This window comes from Salminus brasiliensis, chromosome 6 (assembly GCF_030463535.1).
Source record: "Salminus brasiliensis chromosome 6, fSalBra1.hap2, whole genome shotgun sequence".
In the NCBI taxonomy this organism is placed as follows: Eukaryota; Metazoa; Chordata; class Actinopteri; order Characiformes; family Bryconidae; genus Salminus; species Salminus brasiliensis.
This window is the reverse complement of record NC_132883.1, coordinates 18,147,899-18,174,198: the sequence shown is the minus strand read 5'-3', so window position 1 is coordinate 18,174,198 and position 26,300 is coordinate 18,147,899. Positions and strand designations below refer to the sequence as shown.

The 26,300-nt window shown below is 42.1% G+C and overlaps 1 protein-coding gene across 5 annotated transcripts; it reads right to left on the bottom strand.

Moving 5' to 3' along the window:
• Positions 1-2,017: 2,017 nt before the first annotated feature.
• trim36 (tripartite motif containing 36) lies at positions 2,018-25,693 on the bottom strand. 5 transcript variants are annotated; one of them, XM_072681905.1, is made up of 11 exons: positions 25,305-25,693; positions 21,918-22,158; positions 18,622-18,720; positions 17,323-17,666; positions 15,956-16,102; positions 15,332-15,427; positions 13,721-13,974; positions 13,125-13,246; positions 7,580-7,879; positions 4,845-5,142; positions 2,018-4,716 (listed from the first exon to the last, which is right to left on the bottom strand). In XM_072681905.1, the coding sequence occupies exons 1-11, from the start codon at positions 25,365-25,367 to the stop codon at positions 4,365-4,367; spliced, it is 2,316 nt and encodes a 771-aa protein (XP_072538006.1). In that variant the 5' UTR covers positions 25,368-25,693; the 3' UTR covers positions 2,018-4,364. The 5 variants fall into 5 exon arrangements, with proteins under 5 accessions (XP_072538006.1, XP_072538002.1, XP_072538003.1 ...); XM_072681901.1 differs by lacking the exon at positions 18,622-18,720 and having other exon boundaries at positions 25,305-25,692; XM_072681902.1 differs by lacking the exons at positions 18,622-18,720; positions 25,305-25,693 and adding an exon at positions 24,133-24,339.
• Between the last annotated feature and the right edge of the window lie 607 nt (positions 25,694-26,300).

Sequence of the window (26,300 nt, the reverse complement as noted above, 5' to 3'; positions counted from 1 at the left end):
AGCAAATAAAAAGCAATGTGCATTTGTTTAGACAATGTGAATTTATTTTTATGTAATTTCACGTAATTAGACCAGGGGCGCCAAACCCTTGTATATAAACACACTGCAGTTCTCATTCTGTATTCTTTTTCTGTATTTTTTAAACAGTGTGTATTTTTTATGCAATTCTGCATCTACACCATTTCAATGGACGGAAGGTCATTTTGTTGTAGTCACTCCAGTGACACACAGGCTCAGAAGATCATAGAAGATATCTAAAGTAGCTGATGGATGAAAAATTAATGTCCAGAACACTCTAAAGGACATAGGTGCATTATTATCAAAGGCTTCCATCAAGATTTGCCTTCAGATCAAACTGACAAAACATCTGAGCCCGATTCAAGTTCAGTATGGAGAAGGAAAAGAGGAGCGTAAGCGATACCCACATCATCTGTCAATCATGGTGGAGGCACTGTTGTGGAATGGGCTTATATGGCTGCCAGTGGAACAGAGACACTGGTGTTTATGGATGAAAAGACTGCTGATAGAAGCAGGATGAAATCCGAGTTCTGAGAGTTCTGTTTTCTGCTCAGATTCTGTCAAATGCTACAAACCTCATTGTACAGACGGCCTAACCGCCCAAAACATACCACAAAAGCATTGTAAATCAAAGAAGTATCTGGTGTATTCTTAAATAGCAGAAAGTTGCTTAATGCGCTTATGTACGTTTTCACTCAATGAAGAAAAACCTGGAGGCACTACATGCTGCTGCAGTGAGGACCAGACACAGCATCTCAACGGAGGAAACCCAGCATTTGGTGATGTACGAGGGATGCGAACACTAGGCAGTCATTAATTCCAAAGGACTGGCTTCCAATTATTAAATAATCCTTACAGTAATAACTGTAGATTGTAATAGTTTGTACAATTTGTTTTGAGACTGTGAAAATGGAAGGACTATAAAAATTAAATGGCATCATGTTTACTTCATTTCAAATCCATTGAGGTGGTAAACAGAGACGAAATTACAAAAATTGTCACTGTCCAAATACATTGATATTTAAATATCCACATCTATGCTGATGCAGAATTTGTATCGAACATGAAAAAAGATGTCATCTGCCTGGATTAACCTTAAAGACAAACATATTATTTATTTGCAAATGTGTCAAAAGTATTCACATTCGTTACTCAGGTAGAAATGTAGATACTAGGCTTTAAAAAGACTGTAAAAGTTAAAGCATCAACTTAAGCTTTTTTTTAAGAAGCACCTAGGTGCACTACTGAGCATTAACATGTGTTTCATGGAGCAGAAAATATGAGGAGTTGCCTATAAGTATTGTAATTGTGCAGAAAGTCAAACTTCTGACCAATGTGATCGTTAACTTTTATTGGAATGTAAATGTGGAGCTTAGTTGGGACATTTCACTCGAGTTCTCTTGAGTCTCTGCCACGGACATCTTCATATTAGGCTACATACATTTGCTGTATCCTTGCTGGAGTGTGACGTGACATGCAGGTGCGATGGATCGCTTACAAACAAATAGGGAGTCAGAATGGTTTATGTTTATACTTCTCATCCAACCACAATCAAATACACACTTTCCGGATGGCGCGATTTTTTAACTCTGGGTAGTTTTTTTGTTTGTTTGTTCTTTTTTGTAATGATGACAAGCCAGAACTAAATAGGAGTAAGGAGGCCATCTTTAAAATGTAAGGAGTATTAAGTACAGATAATTGTGGGAAAATGTAAAGAGTAGAAGTAAAAACAAAAAATTACACAAGTATATTAAACTACACAAAATTATTTGCCAAAAGTATTTGTACTTCGTTACTTTACACCTCTGTTTATTTGTAGAGGATTAATATAAAGTAAAATGCAGATATTTTACTGCAGTACTGCAGCAGCATCACCTGAACCCTCTGCCCTTTTGGAGTTCAATAAATAAGTTATCAAATATTCATATGACAAAATTTCTTTAAAGCACAGATCTGCCAGTACAGTTACAACTCTGGGGAAAAAAAGAAACACCCTGAATTGAGGCGATTTAAGACACCTTTATTTTATATCAAAAACCCACATGGTAAATTAAAAAATAAAACAGTATAGATACAGGTGACGGACAGCTTTTCATTTCCATTAAAGCATTACAATCACAAAGAGCAAACGTCACACACACCCGATCCATTAAGAGCAAAATACGTCCCATGGGCGAACTTATATTGCACACCAATTCACGCGCACCTGCACCTGCACCAAGTGGCTGACATGCTAATAAAGTGCTAGCTCGGAAAATCAGTTAAAATGACTACTAAAAGACATTACCATCTTGTTTAATAAGCTAGTACAACTCACTGTACTCTACCTCAATACTCTACCATTAAGACTACATTGAAAGCAACCAGTCAAAAGCACCCCCCCCCACACACACACACACACACACCAATAGTTTTAACATGTACAAGGAACTAAACAAAAACATTTGGTTACGTGGTTCCCAAGTGATTACACACACACACGGTGACACTAAACACCAAAACACCACTCAGAAAATTGTAAACTATAATAAGTGTGCATGGACTCATTCCTGAATCCAGCAGATGACGTGTACCATCAGCTTTGAGAAGAAAAGGTGAAAAAGAACAATTAGTGTTTAGTGTTTGCAAAAGAAAAACAACTGGAAGGAGCATACCATGATTTCACCACTGAAATATGCGATATACAATTTGTTTGAGTTAATCACAAGTCAGCTCAGTTCTCAGGACAAACTCTCAGGACACAACACTTAAAATCTATTACATTTAGAGGATGACAAATAATATTAATAATAAGAATTAGAAGAAGAATGGACAGACCCACGTTAAAATCAGTGTGCGACAATGCCTTCTTCAAACAGAAGTTCTTTTTCTTGTGCTACAGTGACATGAAAACAAGTAACCGGGAGTTAAAAAAATTATAATAATAATAAATCAAAAATCTTTTTATGTAATATGAGAAAATAATATGGGAGTTTGCAATGAAATCAAAGAAGTGATGTCGATCTCTATGAAATCTTTGAGTGTAAAAGACAGTGTTACAGTTACAATTAGAATGACGGACTCTTTGACTGATAACTCTTAGGTTTCAAGCGTAAACAAAAAGGAAAAGAAACCCTCTGAGCTTCAGTGATCACGTTTATATTATTACAAAACCCACACACAACACCAGGCACAGAGTCTGCCACCTCCTCAAAAGAATCGAAGCATAATAGCAGTGGTTGAAATGATATGAAATATTAAAGGTTCCAGAAGAGGTAGGTAGCAAAACGGCCCAGAAGGGCGAGTACCTGAGGAATCACACAGCAATCCCACTCTATCTGCCACTACTCCAGGTAACAACAACAACAAAAACACACCACCACGTCCCTTTATAATCAATAACCTTGTTGCGCCTGCAACATGTCTGATCAGTCACTAAGGCCATATCAGTGTTTTTTGTTTTGTTTTCCCCCCTACCAGTTAACTCCATGTTTGTATTGGTGACGAGTGCACATTAACCCCATCACGTTTTCATCCAGTGTTACTCTGATAGGACTTCTACCTAAGCTTAAAGATCTAGCAGCACAGGTGTGATTCAAATGCTACTCTGCATAAAAAAAAAAATAATTGAGATACATTCGTAATGCACAAGCTATTCAATGCTGATTGTTTTTTTGTTTGTTTTTTAATTACATTACATACATATTTATGAGGTGTAGGTCGCTACTTGTGTAAAAACTTAAAGCTACCCGCTACGTTTTAAGACAGACTGCTTTAATTGAATTCGATTTCATAGCAAAGTATTTATTCATCAGCTCATTCTCAACAGTCATAATAAGGTAAAGAAGTCAGCCCAGGTGTAGTGTTGCAAGTGTTACGACAATCAGTCAGCGAACAGTTAACGAAACCGGTTAGCAGTCATCAGTAGTGCACGGATATTAGGTAGTGCCAAATCAAGTAAGTCATGTGCAAGAAGTACAACAATTCATAGCGCATCATTCTTGTTCAGACAATCGTTAGGACCTTTCACGAGTGAAGAGCAGAAGCAGTGAGATTTCGCGTCCTAGTTAAGGTGTATCGTGGTATTCTGCATCGCCATAAGGAGTGCTGATAAAACCTGATGGGTTATAATGTTAACATTATAATTGAGCACCTGCTTAGTTGATCTCATAAAAGGCACATGGGCACTGAAGCAAGGTTCGTCAGGTTACACTTGGCTGTTCGACTGATAGGAAATAGGTGTTCACGCAAAAAAAGAAAGAAAAAAAAGCCACATTTTGTGACCTATTGGAAGCCAGTGGAAGCGGATAGAAACAGATCAGCACTAGGACAGATGGCGGGCAGACTTGGACACCAGCAGCAAGATTTCACATGTAGGACAGCCGCTTGGCGGTGATGAATTCCTCCAGGTGGACGGCTCCTCCGCCCATGAGGCCGAAAGCAGGGTACATGGTGCCGGAGCAGTCCACCTGTCTCTCGTACAGGCAGCGCATGGTGTCGGCGTCGTAGAAGAACACGCGACCGGCGTCGTAGTCGAGACACACTCCAATGCGCTGCGGCAGAGGCAGCACGCGGTTGCCATGGTCACCCGCCGCTGCGGTGACTGAGGCCTTGGGGATGAAGAGCTTGCCCATGCCCATGGTGACCAGAGTGAAAGGCTGAGAGAGCTCGTAGCAGGTGTCCTCACTGCCACTGTCATGCCCGCTGTCATGGTCATACCTGGAAAGAAAGTGTGTGTTAGTGACGATATCGGATAAGGGTTTTCCTATGAGTTGACGTTACATATGGGTGGGGGTTGTACAATTGTACAAATTACAATTGTAATGTGTGTACAGTGATGTTCTCACCTTGGGCTGCTGGTGTCACGAGGGTTATGGAACCACTCTATCAGCTTAGAGTCTGAGGCCACACCCACTTTAACCATGTATGAGCTTGGCTCCACGCGGAAAGCCCAGTAATGGCGGCCGTGTGAGATACCAGTGTCGCCAATGATGTAGTCAAGACATATGTAACTTCCTGTCTGGACTCGTTCAGCAGCCAACAGGAACGCCATGCCGGCCACGCTTTCAACAGAGTCCCTCCTCTTGCTCAGCAGCAGACGCTCCGCGCTGAATCCGCACTTCTCATTGAACAGGAAGCCGAACACTGAGGAAGAACCAAGAAAGCATCTTGGGTATTGTGGTCACTGACATCAGTTGTCAAAACATGTCCAATAATGTTTATTTGTTTATTATATACATATACTATACCCTGATCCTATAATCCCACCTAAAATACACACACACACATACACATTTTATATATATATATATATATATATATAAAATGTTAGGTGTGTTAGTAGGTCAGGGTATAGGGGGTATAGGTTGGTAGGTAGGCAAGTGAGAGGGTGGGTAGGTGAGTAGTAATAATGGATGGGTAGTAATGAATGTAGTTATGGATAGCTATGTAGCTAGGTAGGTATATTAACTAGTTATGAGTGGGTGGCTTGCTGTGTAAGTATGGCTAGGTTGCTACTAGGTAGTCATGAGAAGGTGGGTAGGTAGCCAAGTATGGGTGGATAGGTAAGCATGGCAAGGCATGCAGGTAGGTAATTAGGTAGGTGTGTGTTATTATGGTTAGGTATGGAAGCATGGGTAGCTAGGCACCTGTAATGAGTTGGCTCTTGGTCTGAGATCTGCTTAAAGGAATTTATTTATAGAACACTGTTCAGAAACCACAGACACATGAAAAACAAGTCAATGAGAAAAAGATGGCCTTCTTTTCCTTGTGATGCTGACAGAAGCGCAGTGACTAATTCATCTATGTATAGTCAGAGCAGTCACTTGCCTAAGGAAATATCACTAATGAGCTGCAGTATCTCTTGAGCCACAGCTTTTAATGAAATAACCTACTTATTATCTGCAGTGCTTACAATGGAATAAGCTACTTTTTATTATCTGCTGCAGTTGCGCAATAAGATTCCAAAAACACAATTCGTGGAGCATGAAAAACTGGGGCAATATGGGAACACTAATCCACGATTATCTAATCTGTGAGTAATACAATCATTCATTTTATGGTTATTACAATTGTTATTTTTGCCCCCCCCCCCCAGCTAAATTTACACTGGATCAAAGCATCAACCTCTACCACCGAGGCAAGGAGCAGACGTTGGAGACAAGATAGCAGATACTTCCCCTGCGCTGCAGTGACCCAGAATTCCACCTCATTAATAACGCACAGTGCATTCGCCGCTACACGTCCCACAGAACACAGGAATGCTAGACTGAAGCAGTGATCATTTAGACCGGGCCTTTCTCCAGCTCTGTGCTAAAAGAGCATGACTAGGCAGAACAAAAACAATACGCACAGTTCTGATGGATTAGTGCAAATGAATGGAAAACCCTGTCTGTCACGCTGACATTAATTGAGGAGCGGTAGAGACGCACAGGCTCGGACGCTGTCTGGGTCTTGACAGCAGCTTAGAATCATTTAAATTTGGTCTTCAGTAACAGAATGATAGAAGCGAAGGCTACAAACTGCAGCCAAGCCTGCAGCGTGCGGACAATGGAAGCAATAACAAACACTGGCAGTCTCGTCCTGGGCTAGAGCTGATGAGATCTATTCTGGTGATAAAATGGGTGTATAATAAGTACATATTTTGAACCACTAATACATGATTGCTTTCCAAATGGTACTCAGAACCTTTGATCTATACCGTTAACAGTATAAGAACTTCAATATGTTCCTTGAAGGTTCCTCAAAGCACCTTAAGAGGTTCCTCCACAGTTTTAAACTGACAAACCTTCAAAGGTTCCTCCAGAAACAGTGAAGGTCCATGCATCCATTTGATAATCGCCTTTAAATTATGTGTACTACACATCATGCAGTGGCTCGGCAGTGCAACTGTCCACATACCACGAGTTCATTCATTTGTCAACATATATGGGCCATCCCATATAAAGATCAACAACATATACATAAAGAGCGCTATTAACACTATTAATATATGGGTTCTGAACAATATATCCCTTCTTAATCTTTATAATATATACTGTATAATACTTTTTTTTGCAATATAGAAATATCTCATAAAGAAGTCTTTGACAGATTACAATTCCAGATTAGTTTCTGTAGGTGTTTTAATGAATCAAACTAATCCTTTTTGGTCAAAATAATGCAGACTAATATCTAACCAGGTCATATTATTGATAATATTTGCCAATATGTTGAACTATATTAAATCATCTGCATCAGGCATCCCTAATGTAGAGCCAGCAGATTCCTCAGTTTGATTTTGAGGCCAGAGATGAGCCAAGCAGAGTTTTAATCAGCTGGTTTCACTATTGATTTTTTCCTTTTACTCACCATCTTACAGCACATTGTGATTGTCTAAATAATGTTGTACTTTCTGCCTGGGTCAAAGAGCTACGCAAAAAAACACCTTCTTATGTAATCACAGTTCAACTACCTCATATTGTGGACAAAACTGATACCAAACCAGTCAGAAATCAATAGAGCTCAGTGTGATATTGACTGGTTTGGTATCAGTTTTGTCCACAGTCTGAGTAAGTTGGTATCAGATGGAGCAATCGTCTACCTGGAGCAGGGGGTGTGTGGAAAGACACCGCAGGGCTGTAAGGGCTGTAGATGGTGTTGCGGCAGCTCCGCACCCTAAAAGCATAGCGACAGTCACTGTCCAGATCACACACCACCGTGCTAGAGCCAAACACACGATCAGTGATCTGCCACTGGCTCTCTTCCTCGTCTTCTACAGCCTCCTTTCTGTACTCGAGAACGTGATGATCTGTGGGCAGGGAGTCATCTGGCAGTCTCCAGTGGATAAGACCCTCGTTGTACACACGACTCTGAGACAGGTCGATCATCGGAGGGTCAGGAACTGAGGGAAACAAAGTTTGAATAAGAGATTATTGCAGAGCTTTCAGAAAGGAGAATACATTAATAAATAAATGAACAAATAAAAAGTTACTGGTTTAACTCAGATTTCAAATCATGCTCTTTACATACCAAAATAAATCCTTGAGACATAATGTCTGTTTGTAAAAGAAGGCATAACAATCATACAGTGCCATGTAAAGAGTCAAATTCCCCTCTTACTGCTGTCATTTTTTTGTACAATTTTAGAATGGCAAAAAAAAGGATGTTAAGGAGCCGCATAAAAAAGGTTCACCACCATAAGAAATTTGAGCTTTCAGATCACTTACCAAGCTCTCTTCGCTTTACCAGAACTTACAAGTGCTGGTCATAAAATTAGAATATCATGAAAAAGTTTTTATTTCAGTGATTCCACTCAACAAGTGAAACTTGTATATTATATTCATTCATTACAGACAGACTGATATTTCAAGTGTTTATTTCTTTTAATTGTGGTGGTTATAACTGACAACTAATGAAACCCCAAATTCAGTATCTCAGAAAATGTTAATATTGTGAAAAGGTTTAATATTCTAATCTAATCAGCTAATTAATTCAAAACACCTGCAAAGGCCTTTAAATGGTCTCTCAGTCTAGTTCTGTTGGCTACACAATCATGAATCAGACTGCTGACTTGACAGTTGTCCAAAAGACAACCATTGACACCTTGAACAAGGAGGGCAAGACACAAAAGGTAATTGCAAAGAGGCTGGCTGTTCACAGAGCTCTGTGTCCAAGCACATTATTATAACCTAATTCATTAGTTGTCAGTTATAACTATCAAAATTAAAAGAAATAAACACTTGAAATATATCAGTCTCTGTGTAATGAATGAATATAATATACAAGTTTCACTTTTTGAATGGAATTACTGAAATAATCTTTATCATGATATTCTAATTTTATGACCAGCACCTGTAATTAGCCTGCTAGGGCTATGGCATTTTCCCAATCACTGGGAAAGACCAGGTGATGCAAATCTCAAAGCTTTCTAAATGCTTAGACTTAAAAACAGATTCCAACAAAGCAGAAGAAGACAATATGGAGATAGCAAAGTATTTTCAGGTAGCCGTTTCTTCAGTTCATAAGAGAACCCAAAAAAATGGTAGTTAATAGAAACAGTGAAGGTCAAGTTGAGGTCTGGAAGACCATGAAAACGTTTCAAAACCGCTTGTTGGATGGCTAAGCGAATCCCTGGTGTGACTGCAAAAGGCCTTCAGGAGACTCTGGAGCACAAATATGAATTTATTAAATGTTTCATGCTTTAACTTTATGCCTTTTGCAAATAAATTCATATATTTTACTCACTTAGCTTTCCATAATTTCTAATCACTGGTGCCCAAACTTACTCATACAGAATGTCTCATGATTTCTGCCACTCTTTCTGTCTGAGATAAGTAATTAGACACAGAATCACAGATTTAAAGTGCAAGTGAATATTAATTCTGTGTAAGTTTGAATGCAAACTGTAACGGGAGAAATTATGTAAACTATCATGTTAAACTGACTCCTAAATACGGCTCTTCATGTTTTTGTCAACAGTAAATAACATGCATCTGTTTAAACTCCCACAAAGCCCTCACAAACACCATTCACTCTTTACTAAAAAGACGCAGAAAGTTCAGGTTCTGCAAGAACCTTAAGCATGACTGTCACAAACAGGAAAATGGATGAGCACTTGAAGGGCAAGGACGAATGGGGGCCATCGCTGTGGATACACAGCCTGTCACCGACACAAAGCCTGCCAAGCCCTCAGGCACGCAGCCCAAAAAGCTTCTCCCTGAATAATAAGCTATTGATCAGAGCAGGGGATGCATTAGGTCACGCAACAGGGAAGGAGCCTTGTCTTTCAATCTCTAGACATAGAATTACAGCACCAAGAATATAGCAAGTTAAAAAAGAGCAGAGACTTGAAGGGTTGCAAGCTAAGAGCGTCTGTGCGACTAGGGGCATTAAAAGCTTCCATCAGCATCACAGAACACCATTAAAGCCCAATCTAATCAGAGATGCAGCGTTGAGACGTGAGGGATGGCTGCTTTTTCGCCTTGCCTGCTTTTTCCTTCAATCAATTCAATTACAGCATCCCCTGTTCCTTACGTTGAGTGCATTCGGTCCATCTTTCTCCAGCAGGAGCATTAGCAAACTCACTGGCTTGCTGGAACGTTCAGACCGTCTCAGTGAAGTCTGCTGTGTAGACAGTTTTTTTTGTTTGTTTTTTTTTTCATATTTAGAAAGACGAAGGTTCTTATGGAAGTATGCAAGCACCTAGAAGTGACTGAAGATAACAGATAGAATACTACACTGAAAATCATTTTTTGGGATATCACTTATGTAATGTTACGATGCCAATAATCAGTTTTAGATGTAGGTCAGCGGTTCCAATCCCCTGTCCTGAAGTACTCTTGCCCTGCATATTTTGTCGTTTTACCCCGTTCCAGTATACCTGCTCTGACTAATCTAATTAGGAAGCCCTTCCTGAGCTGAAAGAGAGTTGTAAGAGAAGGATAATGTGTGCAGGCCAAGGATACTCAAGGTGCAGGATTTGGAAGGACTGATATAGGTGAATGTCAGCTAAGACTGTTTTCACACTTAACATTTGAAGTGGTCTCAGACCGTTTTTGTTCATAACAGAACAGCTTCAGGTTATATGAGCACACTGGACACCACTCTAAATGACTCAAAGGACAAACTGAACTCAGATCACTTCCAGAGGTAGCCTCAGTAGGGTTCATTTGTGGTCCTAATAGGTTATGCTACCCCCCCACCACCACCACCACCACCACCCCCAATCTGAGTCGCCTAATGCGGAGTATCAGCCGATATAGATCAAATCTTGTTGTTTGTATAAATACAGCCCCACAATTTTAATAAGATAAGCTGCTTATAAATACTGAAATAAAAATCACATTACTTTTCTTTTTTATTCTTTTTATTTTCATTTTTTAACACTTTTCTTAAAAACCTTTTTAGAGCATGTTTAATATCTTCCTTTAAAACACTGCAGTCACGTTGTGGGAGTGTGTGTATAGTGGTAGACATTCTGGATGGATATCCGTTGCCGTTTGTTGACTACTGATGGGAAATAACTTTTATAGTGGGTGACCGTGTCTCTATTATTTTATTGTTCTCTTTTTGACCTAATCAGCTTATGTAATGCCAAATTATTGTAGTATTCAGGTTGGGCTAACTCAATTATTTCATTATGAACTGCAGTTTATAACTATTATAAATACCACAACATAGCATAGCTGCCACTGACTCATTTGTTTACCAAATTTCTTTTCTTTATGAGCCTTGTAGTAGCACTGAGCTGAAGGTGTTATGTCCTTGTTATGAAAAAAGCTTCTTAATATTTGTGTTCTGCACAAGTTGGTCTAATTCAAAATAAATAAATTAAAAAATATATATATTTTTTTTATTCACAATGCTCTATTTAGGGAGAGACCTAGGTTTGACACTACTGGAGTAACATACTGTCTATGGCCTTCAGCTTGACAGCAGAATGCTCAAATAAAAAAAAAACGTCCACAGAATATGCATGGAGGAGCAGTGAAGTCTGTTAGTTATCTTTTATGAGCTCGTCATTGTGGCTTTAGTTAAGAAAAACAGTTCCTTCATCATCTGTAAATTCACTTGAGAGCCAGTGTGAGCATCAGAACATTAAGTACAGAACAGAAGTACATTTTCAGATTTGGCGCATTAACGCAGAATTGAATTGTTGCAATGTCATGTGTTTAATAAGTATAACAACAACAATAACAACAGCTTAGAACATGGCTCATCCAATAAGATTTTCCGTTTTATAATGGTTTTGAATCTTTGCATGTGCATTAACACATGATCCAGATAACCACAGGTTTGAACATGGCTCCAGTTTTAGAACTGGACCCATTCATTAAAAGGCCAGAGTACAAGAGTATGTGTGATAACACAAGAGCAAGTGAGAAGGCTGCTTAAATGAAGGAAACATGTCCCTTAAATGAGGAACCTGGACAATACTACACACAATTCAGCGTCACCACGCCGTGGTCTGGGTTTTAAAGTAGTTGTGGTATTACCATGTGGTTTGGGATCTCCTCAGTGCTAATAGAGACCAGGAAACTTTTTGAAGGTTGCAGGTCATTTGCAGGTTCAATTCAACAGAAATTAGTTCAATTTCAAAAGGAACCATGTGTGAAAACATTGTAACTAAGCAAACTACGAATTGCTGAATGCTACCAAATCCAATCCCATAATGAAATGACAATTACTCTGCTACTAGCTTTGAAAGGATTACACTCCAAATGAAAATGTAGATAGTGCTCAGGAAAAAGCCTGGTACAGGGGTAGGAAACCAAGGGCTGGAGCCCTGCACAGTTTGCCCATTTCCAAGCTTTAAAACTGCTAATAAACCTGCCAGTTAACAGTGGAGTTAAATCAGGTGTGCTTGAGCAGGAAAAGCACAAAACTGTGCAAACATTCCCCACCTCTGCCCTGCTATGAGGAAAACTATGGGGTTCTTGGCTATGTGCAAACCCCAATCTGGTCAGCACGAATCAGTGCATTCTCAGAAAGCCACGGCTCAATAAGCCTGACCCCAGTCGTCAAGGACAGGGCACTGGTGCTGCCACTAATGAAAGGAGATCAGTGCCCAGTTCACCGGAAAGACCAGAATCACACCCAGTTCTAAAACATACAAAAAAGTCTATTCATCCAATATCAGTGCAAAAAAATAGCTAGAGGTATGAGAGATTTCTCTGACAGTAACTGCTTTTGTTCCCAAGAGAGTCTTCTTTCTGAAAACTAGAACATGAGCAATATTAAAAAATAATACTAATAATAAATAATTCGTTCAATCATCCGATCCCAGTCTTAAAATATTTTTTAATTCTTCATAATAATTCTTCAGTGTGAACAAGGATAATAATATGGAGTTGCTATCCCCCATATTATTTTAAATGTATGCTTAATTAAAATTATATTAATATACATTGTTCTCCAAATTAATTCCGCAGGATTTGCATCACATTTTGGACAAGAATGCTAATCGTTAGAGAGTGGATTGAGGTAAATGCCCCCAATATGTTCAGTGCCAAAACCCAAGGATATATTAGGCCTCTAAACAGCTTATTTAATTAAACTGCTTCTGGTGGCAGCTACGCCAGCAGCACCTCCCCTCCCAACAAAGGAATCAGGGAAAGTGTCTCTTGGAGGCTGTGATCCCATCTTACCTCCACCGAAGGAAAGGTCTTTCAGCAAACACTCTTCCTTTGATGTGTCCAGGACAAATTCATCAAATGAGGGACTGGCAGCAGCCTGAAAGGTCTTCAGTGATTCTGTAGCTTTCTGAACCCTGAACCCAAGAAGACAATGAGGTGATTCACAAAGGCTTGGACAGACCTAAAGACTGATGACTTTCCTACTATAAGGGACCAGCCTGATGATTTTAAACATGCCACCTAACCATTGCTGAATCATGCAGAAGGCCTCAAGTAAAAGTAAAAGTTATGTAGTGTATTCCCAAAGCTGCTTTTTAGCTAATGGAGATCAATTATGAGGATTACAGGGAGGAACACAAAGTTTCAGGAGACCGTGTGTTTCAAATCCACCCATGCAGGTCAGTCTGCAAAGCTCCTTGTTTACAGGCACCTCGCCAGTTTCCAAGTTTCCAGTGACAAAGACTTTAGGACACACCACTTTCCTGCTGCTAAGGAGCTTCAGTAAACACAAGAACAGCAGCTTTTAAGTCATCCAATGACATCTTGCTAAAAAAGAGAAGAAAAAGGAAAAGGAAAAAAACACACACAATGAGGGACACTCATCAAACCTAGTGTGAAGCTGCTTAGCAGTCTGAACGAAGCAGGACTGGTCAGTCTCTTTCAGGACTTCCTGGGCGTAACCCACTAAACCACTGTTTTCCAGCATGCCCTGGTACTCCTCCACCTGGCTCCGAAGCTTGTCCATGCGGCGGCTCCTAGATTGCTCAATGGCCCGCAACATTTCTGTCTTTTTCTCCTGGAGGGTCTCAAAAAGTACCTCAAAATGCTCATTGGCCCGTCTCTCAGCAAGCTGTCCATTTTCCTAAATTGAGAGTACAAACAGTAATCACTATTTAAAAAGAGCCCATATTCCACAGTTCAGTTATATGGCTGCTTGCCATCAGCAGTCATAGTCTGAGAGATCATAATTGGCCTTGCATTCTTAGAGGTGGGTTGATGGCACTTCTTTCCCATGTCACTTCTAGTGTGATGTTGGTCAGTGCAGGCTTCTCTTAACAGGCTTCTGGTAACTTTCCTCAGAGCAAAATTAGAATAAATATAAAAATGGGCCATTTGTTTTGTATAATAATTTATCCCATCACTACCAATGCCCCCAACAGTAGGAGGAGGAGGCGTGCTAGTCTTCACCAGACACGTGTGAACCCAGCCATTGCCTCTTTGCGAACTGTTACTCATGCTCTGAGGAAAGCACAGCTCCCCAGCCCCAATACAACAGCCAACAGAAGTCTGTGCTGACCAACATCACATTATTAGTGACATGGGGAGAAAGTGCCATTAACCCACTCCCAAGACGGCAAGGCCAATTGTGCTCTCACAGACTCTGGCAGCCGATGGCATACAGCATGACCCAGCATTCAAACCAGCGATCTATGGGTGATAGTGGCAGCGCTTTGGAATTATGGAATTATTTTCATCAAATGTAAGTGAACTGTTCTGATTGGCTTCTTTCAAAAAGCAGCCCAGGATGAAAAACGCAGCTTGTAACGTTTGGCATGAATGGGCAAGGTTAAACTGCGAGGCTTTTTATTTAAACATAAAAATATCAACTTAAAATATTTAAGAATTGTATCTACAGCATCCGAAATATAGTATGGAAATGTATGTGTATGAAAAACTCAAAAATATATATTTTTATTAATAATGATTATTAATAATTATTCGTTTTATTCTTTTTTATGCATCCAAAAAGTAAGCTTATATATTTCCTCTAAATATTATAAAAGCTTGTTGGATTGTGAGGTATATAGGGAGTTGGTAGAGCATGAAAAAACAAACAGAGTCAAGCCGTCTAGCAAAGTCAATTAAAGGCTGGTTGTGTGAACTGATTTCCCAGCTAAAGAGGTTTCAAAGCCAAAAGCTCAAGCAATCCACACCCTGTATTGTTTTTCTAAACTCCTATCAGAGTTCATTGCAATCACAAAATCTCATTAGGTGTTCCATGAAAACGCCAGAGGGGATGAATAAATCATACAAAACCTTATGTACAGAGAGGGGATTAAAAGAGTTACTCCAAGTAACTCTGTCCAAGCAAGTGCATGAACAGGCTTATACATTTTATTGGTTAAAGAAAGAGATGACACACTCAGTGTTAATTACTGATCAGGGTGGAATGCTTGTTAGGAAAACAGAAAAGGAAAAAATAAGAACAAACGATTTACCTCAGTCTGATGAATCAAGACCTCAAGCTCAGTAATCTGAGTCCTCACTTGGTCCTCTTTGCTAATCAGGTAATGGATACTTTTTGATAGCTTCTCCTGTTGACAGAAAAATGAAGTGCATTAGGCTACTAGAACACGTGATGGAAAACTGAACCACCCCTGTGATTTCCAGGCAGCACTGAACATCTAATACCACTCTAAAGGAGAGGACAGCTGAGCGATAGATATAAACATTAGCAACAATTGATCACATTAAAAATGCATGACTCAGGACCTCTTAGTTCAGCCTTCTAAAGCTATGCAGTTCGGGCAACGGACAAGAGGGAGCTATGGTTGTTTCCTATCTTCATCAACGGACATCTGTTCAAAAGTGGGCAAGAAAAGGTTTTTGCTGACAGACACATTTGTCTACAGAGCTGCCGCTTTTCCATCTATTCACAAACTACATAATCCCATGATCGCTTTCTAAGCAGGCCAAGAACACAGCTCAATATTTTATTAGCAGGTTGAAAAATGGAAACTGTAAACCTTAGCTGGGTCATGATACGCTGGGAAAGGTGCCAGAACGGAGAAGACACCAGACTGCAATTGTTGGTACTGCAGTGTTAGCTTGGGGTGGCGTACCTTGAGGATCTTGTAGGCACTGCTCATGGATGTGACTTTATGGTTAGCATGGGAACCGCCCAGTTTGCAAAGGTGACACACAGGCCGGCGGCACACTTCACAGTACATGTTCACTTTCTCCATCTCGTGTTCAGGACACATCAGCACCTACAGAAAGAGATCATGAAAGACACGGTAAGCTCTTCTCAAGCTAGGAACTCAGACCAACCACACCAGCAGGTACCAAGTACTTGCAGACATAAACGCAGAAGCATCAGAACCTGAATAAGTAATCGATTTCAGGCAAAGGAGATCTATTTTTAGGAGATGCAAAAGACTCTCAATACCTCAATGTCAGAGACTGAAATTAGCTTCAGAGCTATTATTGGCCCACGGGATTCTGCGAGGTAATAGCTACAAGGTCAGCCATTCAAACACTTCCAGAAATACTTCGGTAACTAGACAACTAACCCAGTGGGGACATGATCTCTTTTCAGTTTGGTTCTGCTTGCAAAGTTGTTGAGGATACACTGTGACGTGCAAGCAAGGACAATGCATTAAACCAAGTATCTAAATTTTTGCAGTTTCTTCAATGTAATGATGGACCTACTAAAATGCTTCAAAACGACATGGAATAATAATGTCAAAAAAATGTTGACTTTATGGGTTTATTTCCAGTCTCTTCCAGTAAAGTTGCCATGTTGAATATATGAGGTTTTTGCAGAAGTACATTGCCAAGTATATAAATATATAAAACCACATAAATGTGTATGATTAACAAACCACTGAAATGCTGAAAGCCCAAAAGGCTTCAATTTGCAAAATGACTCCCCAATATTTTTACTATGTGCTCCAAGCATCCTGACCCATTACAGTTCTTAACGAGCGTTCCTGTAAATGCTTTTATAAATCATGCATCTATGTAACTTAAATTGTGAACCAATTTGGATGCAAAATATCTTCTACCAACCAATGCATATTTAACAAATAGCAAGGTGTACTATAATCACAACATGCAGCAATATAAGTAGGGATGCAACAATATGGAAATGTGCATCAGTGCTACCTAATATTTTTGCTGATGCAATGCCAATTTATAGCCTAAACATTTATTTAATGAAGAAATATCTGGCTCAGCACAAATGCAGTACAATGTATAAAAATCTGATATTTGAACTGTTGCATTAGACATCATGGATTCATAACCATAATCTCAATAACAAGGTTCTGACAATATCATGCGACCACAGTTCAAACATCATGTTCATAAACCTGACCCAAAGCAGACAGTTTGTACATTAATGCAACTGAGCTAATCTGCAAAACATCGCCAAGGCCCCAACTTAGCAGCATTTCAAGCAGCGGCTTTGTTTTCGGGACCCCCGTACCTTTGGTCTGAAGTTGGTGGTGGGTCCTACATATTCATGCTGGGCTTTGGGCGTCCCCCAGGGATGGTGCATCTTGAAGCACTCGTTGCAGTAGCTGGCCTTGCAGTCCATGCAGCTCTTGGTGGCCTCCTGCACGGGAGGCTTGCACATGTTGCACATGATGGCCACGGCGGCCCGGGCCGCCTGCCGGTAACGCTCCACGATGCTCTCCAGGGTGAAGTTGCGGAAGAGCATGCTAATGCCCCGCTCCCCAAGGTCAATGTCGTGCTGGCAGCCCGGACATGGGAAGGTGGTGACACGGGGGGTCACGGAGGAACGCCTCCAGCCAGGGGAGGATACGGACCCTGGTTCAGCGGAAACATGAAACCGTCAGGTACAAGGGGTGGGAGAGGCGTGCACACAACCATGCGCTAAAAGGAAGCACCGCTGACCTAAAAAGATGAAACCCCAGTCGGCCCGACTCGAGTTTCAGGGTGCTCGCACACAATGCAGCAAAACAAGGAAATGCCACAAGTGCTCACAATGATCTGGACAATAACTAGCTGAAACAAAGTCAATGGAACAAAAAGATAAAGTCACAGGTGAATGGATTACTGACCAATTTCATGGTTAACTAAAAAAGCCAAATGAGCAGACAAATGTAACAAACTTACGAAACATGTAATGGTTAAAAAAGTGACGAAAAGACTTACGTGAGAAGTCGTAACTGCCTACAGTTACCCTTCCTTTGGGCAATAATTTTAGGGGGAGCTACTTGACAACTTGAGGAACTGCTGGGCTATTGGCTCTTTGTCCAGTTCAGTGCATTCAACACTCACATACAGCACATTCACATTCACAAACTCACCACTGCACAAGAAGGAAAATTGCAGGTAAAGAAACTGTGACTGGCTCACTAATAGAAGCATCCACAACAAACATTCATGGCAGAAGCAAGCAGTATGTTTGCAACACTGAGCTAAAGAAACTCCAAACTGAGATGCATGGCAAACAAGGACCACAGGACAGTGGCGTCACATTGCGTGGCACAATAGTGACTGATGGATGCAACAAATAATAGGTGTTTCTGTGACAAACATGCAGCGACCACAGAGACCATGAGCATTTTCATGGCAAATGGAGACGTGACTGACTCGTAAGCGCTGGGCGTTACGGAGTGGCGTGGCAACGGGTTATGGAATGGCAGCGTGGGGTGGAGCATTTTTTTTGGCGATGGAAGCTGGAAGAATAGTGGCCTGATTTGAGAGGAAAATGGGTGGTGGGAATGGGTGGAGATGCGTTATAAAAAGAAGCGTGTACTTAGGCTGTGGGTGTGCTGTGCTGCTCGGGGAGGGGAGGAGCAGGCAGCATCTGCAGCACGGCAAGCTGAGGCTAGCTGCTGCTGCTGCCGCAGTGAGACTCAGTGCAGAGGGGGGGAAAAAAATAATAAAACGCTCAGACCAGAAACAGGCGAGTCACCATTAGGCCAATCTGGCAGGGCATAGAGGTTACTTCCCCTACAAAACCACAATCAACAGCAAGCAGCCTCTCAGTCAGGACAGTGGCATTAACATAAAGCTGAGATGCACAGGATCTTTGAGGATGTGATGGGGACGAACTGGCCTGCCTATGGAACTGAAAATTGCATCAGCCTGTCCGAGACAAGAAACAGGAAGGCCTTTGAGACCAAGTACATCTAAAGCTACAGTGCACTTCATATTAAGATCTTGCATTGTTTAAAAATCAGAATTTGGACATGTGCTCATAATAAATTTCATATAATACTAAATCACCTCACCCATTATCATTGAGATGCACAACATGTGCCTAGCACTTCTGCCAGGCCAGGTGGTGGACCCTTGCTAGATCTAAATCAGTGGTTTCCAACCCTGGTCCTGGATACAACCCACCCCCGCCCTGCATATTATAGCGGATTCCGGGTCAAATAAACTACCTTCAGCTCAGGAAATGGTTTGTTAATTAGATGATTAGCTGGATCAGATGTGGTGGGAGCAAGGTAAACACTAAAATATGCATTGCAGGGGGTCTTCAGTACCAGGGTTAGATCTACATGAGCTGTATGAGGATTCAAGCCAATACTGCACTCAAACAGCTGTATGAACATTAAATAAAGCACTGGGACACTGCAGTCTTATCCACAAAGGTCCTCCATGGCTGCAAGTTTCATTCAAACGAAGGAGGAGCACAGGTGATTTATTATTTGGAGGTATAGAGGTGAGCCCCTGCTAGGTGGGAATTGAAATGTGCAGCCACACCCAGCCCCTTGCGGATGAGACTGGTGACCCCTGGCATAGAGGGAGCTTGTGAAACCAGAGCTGCTCTGCATATCGGAAAGAAATCTAGTGAAAGTGCAGCTTGTTTGAGTGGAATTGTCCACAACAAATGTTGTCTGTGTTGAATATCAACACCACAGTATACCTTAATATTGAGCATCTGCTCATGTCTCTGTTTACAGTCATCTTGCAGAGTTTTAGATTCAACACCCAGTGTGTGCGCTAGGCTAATACCAGCAGAAAAGGCTAGGACAGTTACCGGAAGGAGGAGTGTTTGGGCAGTGAGCATGGTACTTTTAGAGAAGTGCTTTAAAAGGAAAAACACAACGTGGCACCATGTCATCTCCGCTAACTTCGGGCTTTTACAGGAACGGGGTAGTTTCACTGATTGATTAGTTGGGAGGAGAGGAATGCCATTAACTATAAAAGGTGGGTAGAGGGGTACAGCACTCCAGAATGCATCCAAAAGTATCACTGCATGTTTTTTTTTTAAAGTCTACTGAGCATATTTCAGCAAAACTGACATTTAATACATTCACTACAGTCTAATTATCCCTGGATGGAAACTAGTGGTCACTAAGAAGCACCTACTCGTATCTAGTACTTTTTATTTTTAAAAAAATGAAGAAAAAAAACCCAAAAACACAGGAAATGTCTAGCAGTGTTGTTTAATAAAAACTTTGCAATAATTTAGGTTTTGCAATATTCCCTCTGCCCAGGAGAGCGAAGCAAAGGGGGGGGGGGGTCAGTGCACGCACAGTCCCAAAATTCCAATCCCGACTCATCCCCATGGCTACAGTCACACTTAGTTCTGTCTTTACGCTTTTCCTCCTCTCTAAATGATCAACCCTGCTTAGTTCATTCAGCCCTGAAGGATTTACAAACGTGCTGCAATAATGTTGTGCCAATAGGCCACCGCATTATCCAGCGAATATGCTCAGCAGACTTAAAAAAAAAAAAAAAAAAAAAAAAAGTGGCTGGAAAAAGGTGTGTGGCCACTACTGGGTTATTCCATCACAGGGCCTCTCGCACAAGGAGCTGCATGTAAGAAGGAATACAGAGAAATAGTGTGCATGTGTGTACACAGGGGTTCTAAAAACACTGTACTCACTACAGCTATTCAAATTATGCAACCCACATCTACCTCTCCCTCCAAACGACCTTCTCAGTGAGGCTGCAAGCGACAAACAGAGAAGTGAAAATAAGACTAAAAAACAAAGAACAAATGTGAACAAAAGTGGAGTGAGACCTGGTTCACAGCCCATGATTGCACAGAACAACATGAAAGAACAGTATCAGGTTACTTGTGAAACACTGCGATGCAAAGCTGACGCTGGAGAAGGGGGGAAAGAAATTAAACAGGCACATTTCCGTTATTCTGCAGGACCCTAAAAAAACAACGCTGGCTGCACTGTTGAAACAAATGTGGGGCAAGCAAATGCTAGACGATATAAAATATCCGGAGGTCTTTGGGCTCCGTTCCGATTTAATCCTCCTCATTCATTCCAGCTGGAGCACGTCACCATGACAACCCTTTGGGAGAGGTATAACTGGAAAACATCAGACAACTCCTTCTCTCTGCTGGGGATCTACATATACGACACACAAGTGCCTTAACCCACATTAAACCTACTGTCTGCCTGGTGTGCCAATTATTATTGTACCTAGGCTATGTTATGGTGATGCAGTAATCTAGCCGAAGTCTCCTACCGGACACCCCCCCCCCTCACCCCGACCAAGACCTACCCAGACCTCCCCACCCCCCTGTGTTTTGACAGAGGACCATTCAAGTCTCGGGAACATAAACAAGCTATGCATACCAAGTACACAGAGACTCAGGCCCTGAACTTTTTTTACCAGCATTCGGTGCTGATTACATGCTAATCAAATAAAAACATTGTGACAGCCATCACACTGCTTTCAAAATGTTCTTAACCTAAGCGTTTTTTCAAAGAGGCTTAAACTGGATGAGGATCAGGCTTTGTTCGGTCATGTGTTGTAACACACGCAGCATTTATAAGTCTGGTTATTTTCATTAGCTGGGATAATTACTGGCGGTTTCCCACCTTCAAAACAGAACATTCCCCTGACACTGCACATCTGTGATAGCTGTCTTTCAGAGGGGAGCCCCCCAGGGCGGAAGATGGTACAAAGCCAAACAAATAACAGATTGAACATCCTTTCCTCCTTTTTCTTTTTTGAATTATTTCTCACACAAAGACCTGAAAAATCCCAAAGGAAGCGTTTAATGACCAGGCCTCAGACATGCGGGTCAACTTTTGAGATCAGTGGAGGCGGCGAGACGCCAGATTTGGAACGCACCTGATCGCACAAGCCTGTCCAGCCTCTCCATGCTGGGTGAGGGCACTCTGGAGCGAGGGCTGCCCGGATTGGAGCACTCCGAGCCCGCGTCCGTGCTGAACGAGTCCTCATGGTTCAGCAACAGCAGCTCTTTGACACATTTGTGACAGACGCTGTGCTGGCAGGGCAGGATGAGGGGGTGCGTGAACAGTTCCTTGCAGATGGGGCAAATCAGTTCCCGCTCTATGTTCTTTATTGGTACCTGAAGAGGGGAGGGAGGAAGGAAGGAAGCGAGCGAGCGAGAGAGATGCAATGAGAAAAAGAGGAGAGCGAGTGAGAGATGGAAAAGAAGGAGAGATTGAGCGAGAGATACGGAAAAGAAGGAGAGATTGAGCGAGAGATACAGAAAGGAGGAGAGCGAGCGAGAGATATAGGGAGAGAAAGAAGGAGAGCAAGAGAGACACAGGGAGAGAAAGGAGAGCAAGAGAGACACAGGGAGAGAAAGAAGAAGAGCAAGAGCGAGATACAGGGAGAGAAAGAGGAGAGCGAGGGAGAGATACAGGGAGAGAAAGAGGAGAGCGAGGGAGAGATACAGGAAGAGAAAGAGGAGAGCGAGGGAGAGATACAGGAAGAGAAAGAGGAGAGCGAGGGAGAGATACAGGGAGAGAAAGAGGAGAGCGAGGGAGAGATACAGGGAGAGAAAGAGGAGAGCGAGGGAGAGATACAGGGAGAGAAAGAGGAGAGCGAGGGAGAGATACAGGGAGAGAAAGAGGAGAGCGAGGGAGAGATACAGGGAGAGAAAGAGGAGAGCGAGGGAGAGATACAGGGAGAGAAAGAGGAGAGCGAGGGAGAGATACAGGGAGAGAAAGAGGAGAGCGAGGGAGAGATACAGGGAGAGAAAGAGGAGAGCGAGGGAGAGATATAGGGAGAGAAAGAAGGAGAGCAAGAGAGACACAGGGAGAGAAAGGAGAGCCAGAGAGACACAGGGAGAGAAAGAAGAAGAGCAAGAGCGAGATACAGGGAGAGAAAGAGGAGAGCGAGGGAGAGATACAGGAAGAGAAAGAGGAGAGCGAGGGAGAGATACAGGAAGAGAAAGAGGAGAGCGAGGGAGAGATACAGGGAGAGAAAGAGGAGAGCGAGGGAGAGATACAGGGAGAGAAAGAGGAGAGCGAGGGAGAGATGCAGAGAGATACAGGGAGAGAAAGAGGAGAGCGAGGGAGAGATACAGGGAGAGAAAGAGGAGAGCGAGGGAGAGATATGAGAGATACAGGGAGAGAAAGAGGAGAGCGAGGGAGAGATACAGGGAGAGAAAGAGGAGAGCGAGGGAGAGATACAGGGAGAGAAAGAGGAGAGCGAGGGAGAGATACAGGGAGAGAAAGAGGAGAGCGAGGGAGAGATACAGGGAGAGAAAGAGGAGAGCGAGGGAGAGATACAGGGAGAGAAAGAGGAGAGCGAGGGAGAGATACAGGGAGAGAAAGAGGAGAGCGAGGGAGAGATACAGGGAGAGAAAGAGGAGAGCGAGGGAGAGATACATTATATTAAAAACTAACTAAGCATCAGGATAGTACCATGTCCTGAACCAGTGTCAGCACTGTCCCGACTGACTAAAACACTGTACGCCATGTGTGATATCTAATGTTTATATCATTTTAGTCGAGTGAGTGAGAGAGTCAGAGAGTCCACTTCATTTACTCTCAGTAAACAGCAGCTGAGTCCGGCCTCTGTGAACCTGCTCGCCTCATGAGTTTCCCAACTGTGTGAAAAGTAAACTCCAATGTTCTTGAAGTCGTCAGCATGTCGGTACATCTGCAGACTGCTAAATTAACTAGTTACATCTCTTCAGACAAGAAACCCGTGGAATAAAAGTTGTCGCTCTTATTTATTCATTTATTTTTAGCTTATTTCCTGCCCGTGAGGCGACTTCAGCCTAGAGCAACTGAGCCCACGCCAAATTAGCATATTACACTGGAAAGCAAAGCACTCGGGAAGAGGGGAAGTAGCCTAAGCTATTGTTGAATCTCGTTCCTTTGCTGGATGGTTTATCTGTTTAAACAGAGCCTAACGACATTTCCAGAAGTGCTGTTACACCATTCAACGGTTTCCACGTTTCTCCGATATCGACTCAGTTGAAAGCATCGAAATGTGCCGGACTTCGCCATCAACCACGCAGCCAATGAACAATAACACAAAGACTTCCCCCGCAGTTGAACCCGGTTGTTTATCTACATCGCTTTACCTGCATTGAACTCCGTCTTGACATCGTGGTCGCCTCAAGTTAGCTAGGTCACCTTAAACCGCTTAGCGCTCGCCTGCAAAGTTTCTGGAGCTGTGGAGCCAAACGCTCCAGACCGGCGGCCGAGGACAGGAATGAATGAAGCAACGTGAGCGGCTGTTAGAGCCGAGTGAGTAGTGAGTCAGCAGCAGCAGCAGCAGCAGTAGCGGACGAGGGGCTGCGGTTAGTGTGAGAGACTGGGTGGAGACACGGGGAGTCGCCATAGAAACCATCCCGGTATTCAAACGAGGGGGCGGGGATAGTATCGGATTGCCGCGTAACCGCCAACTGTTAACGTCTAACCAGCACGTTAAATTCATGACCATAAAAATGGAGAAAAATAGAAAACAATCAATATTTTAATAAATATTAATAAACAGCTGGATAAAAAATGAGATCCTCAGTGTGTCCATATTACAGGCACATTTTTACTCTTGTCCGTCAGGACAGAAACAGATGGCTCTTGCAGGGTATCACTTTCCCACCCCTATTCCCACCCTTCTTGGGTTAGCAAAATAAACGAAATTACAATGCTGTCCAGTTTTAATTCAGTTGTTTTTAAGATAGCCTAATATTTACTTCACATTTCATTATTCTTAGTCATTATTATTATTATTGTTATTAGTAGTAGTAGTAGTATTAATATTATTAATACATTAATTCGCTGCTTACAGTTATTATTTTGTTTCTTCTCGTGCCACCAAGTGGCTCTAAATAAAATGGCATGTGCAGACAATCTGTGAAATACGAGGACAACGTAAAGCCGCCTCGTTTATGGGTTTATTTGTTTGTAAAAAATAATAATGAAGCATTTTACACGTGGGGAGTCTCCTATTCAGATGTACACTGTACAGATGATTGTGTGTATTATAATAATGATATTATTATATGTCACATTATTTAAAAGCATATAATACCCCAGTACATTTACTGGATGGTCCACGTTGCAGAAATTGGTTGTCCCTACTGAAGCCTATTCAGTACAGTAACAGTAGTCGTGGCCTAACAGTAGACTGAGCAGCAGCAGCAGTAGCAGCAGCAGCAGTAGCCCGCCTGTTACCGTCTGTTACCAGCGACTCCTCGACAGGTCTCTGAGACGCTGATGCTAAAACTGGACTCCGTCGAAGCTCACTTACCTCTCCCTTCTCGATCCGCTCCACTATGCTCGCAAACTCTGTGATCTCCTCCGAATCAGACATCTTCTCGGACACGGGCAAGTCAGACGATGTTTAAAAGAATAATGATGAATGACTTCAGCACCAGTAGGAGGCAACAGTCCTGACAGTCAGTCAGCCAAGCCCTCTCACCCCTGCACCGGCGGGGCCGCGGACAAGCAACCGATTCACAGCCAGCAGGAAGATTTATGATCCCGTGTCAGCATCGCCCTCCGTAGGGCGGGATGTGTGCTTTAATGGCAGATCGATGGAGGGAGATGAGGATGTGAATCAAAGTGTGAGGATGATCTCTGAGGCACGAGACCACGCCCACCACTGTCAGTCTATGGGCGTGAGCTTCAGTGTCGTAGGAGCTCTTTGTGTGCAGTCAGTCTGTGCAAGCCTGTGTTGAGCTGCAAGTGGAACCGCAGCACACATCAGCAAATATGGAGCCAGGCACGGATTTCGCTCGTGGAAATTAGAGGCTACAGTGGATTCTGTACAGTGGAGCTGATGTCTGAGTTGGGGCACCAAGGAGCAGGGGAACGACGATGGCATGTTAGGTTTCATTTTCCCGCTAAAATGACTTACTGTAATTTAATGAGCCCATCTACAGTATTTCCTTCAGCTCGTTCTGAAAGAGACACCAACTGCTTATGTACTGGAACTCAGACAAAGAAGACGTTCTTAAAGGGACATGCCATTATTTTATTTCCCACAAAAAAACCCCACTAAATTACGTTAGGATACACCTGATCATTCAACTACACTGATGAGCTTTAAAACCCATCAAATGCATAATATACATGCATTCAAATAAATGAAATGATTGTAAAGAGGCTGCCTCAAAAAGGCTGTTTTATGCATTTTTGATCACTAAGTAAAATAGTGAATATAAGCTAATATAAGAAAGGTCAGTAAGTCAGGTCTGGAAGTATTTGGACAGGGACATTGTTTCTGCAAGATTGCTTCTGTAAA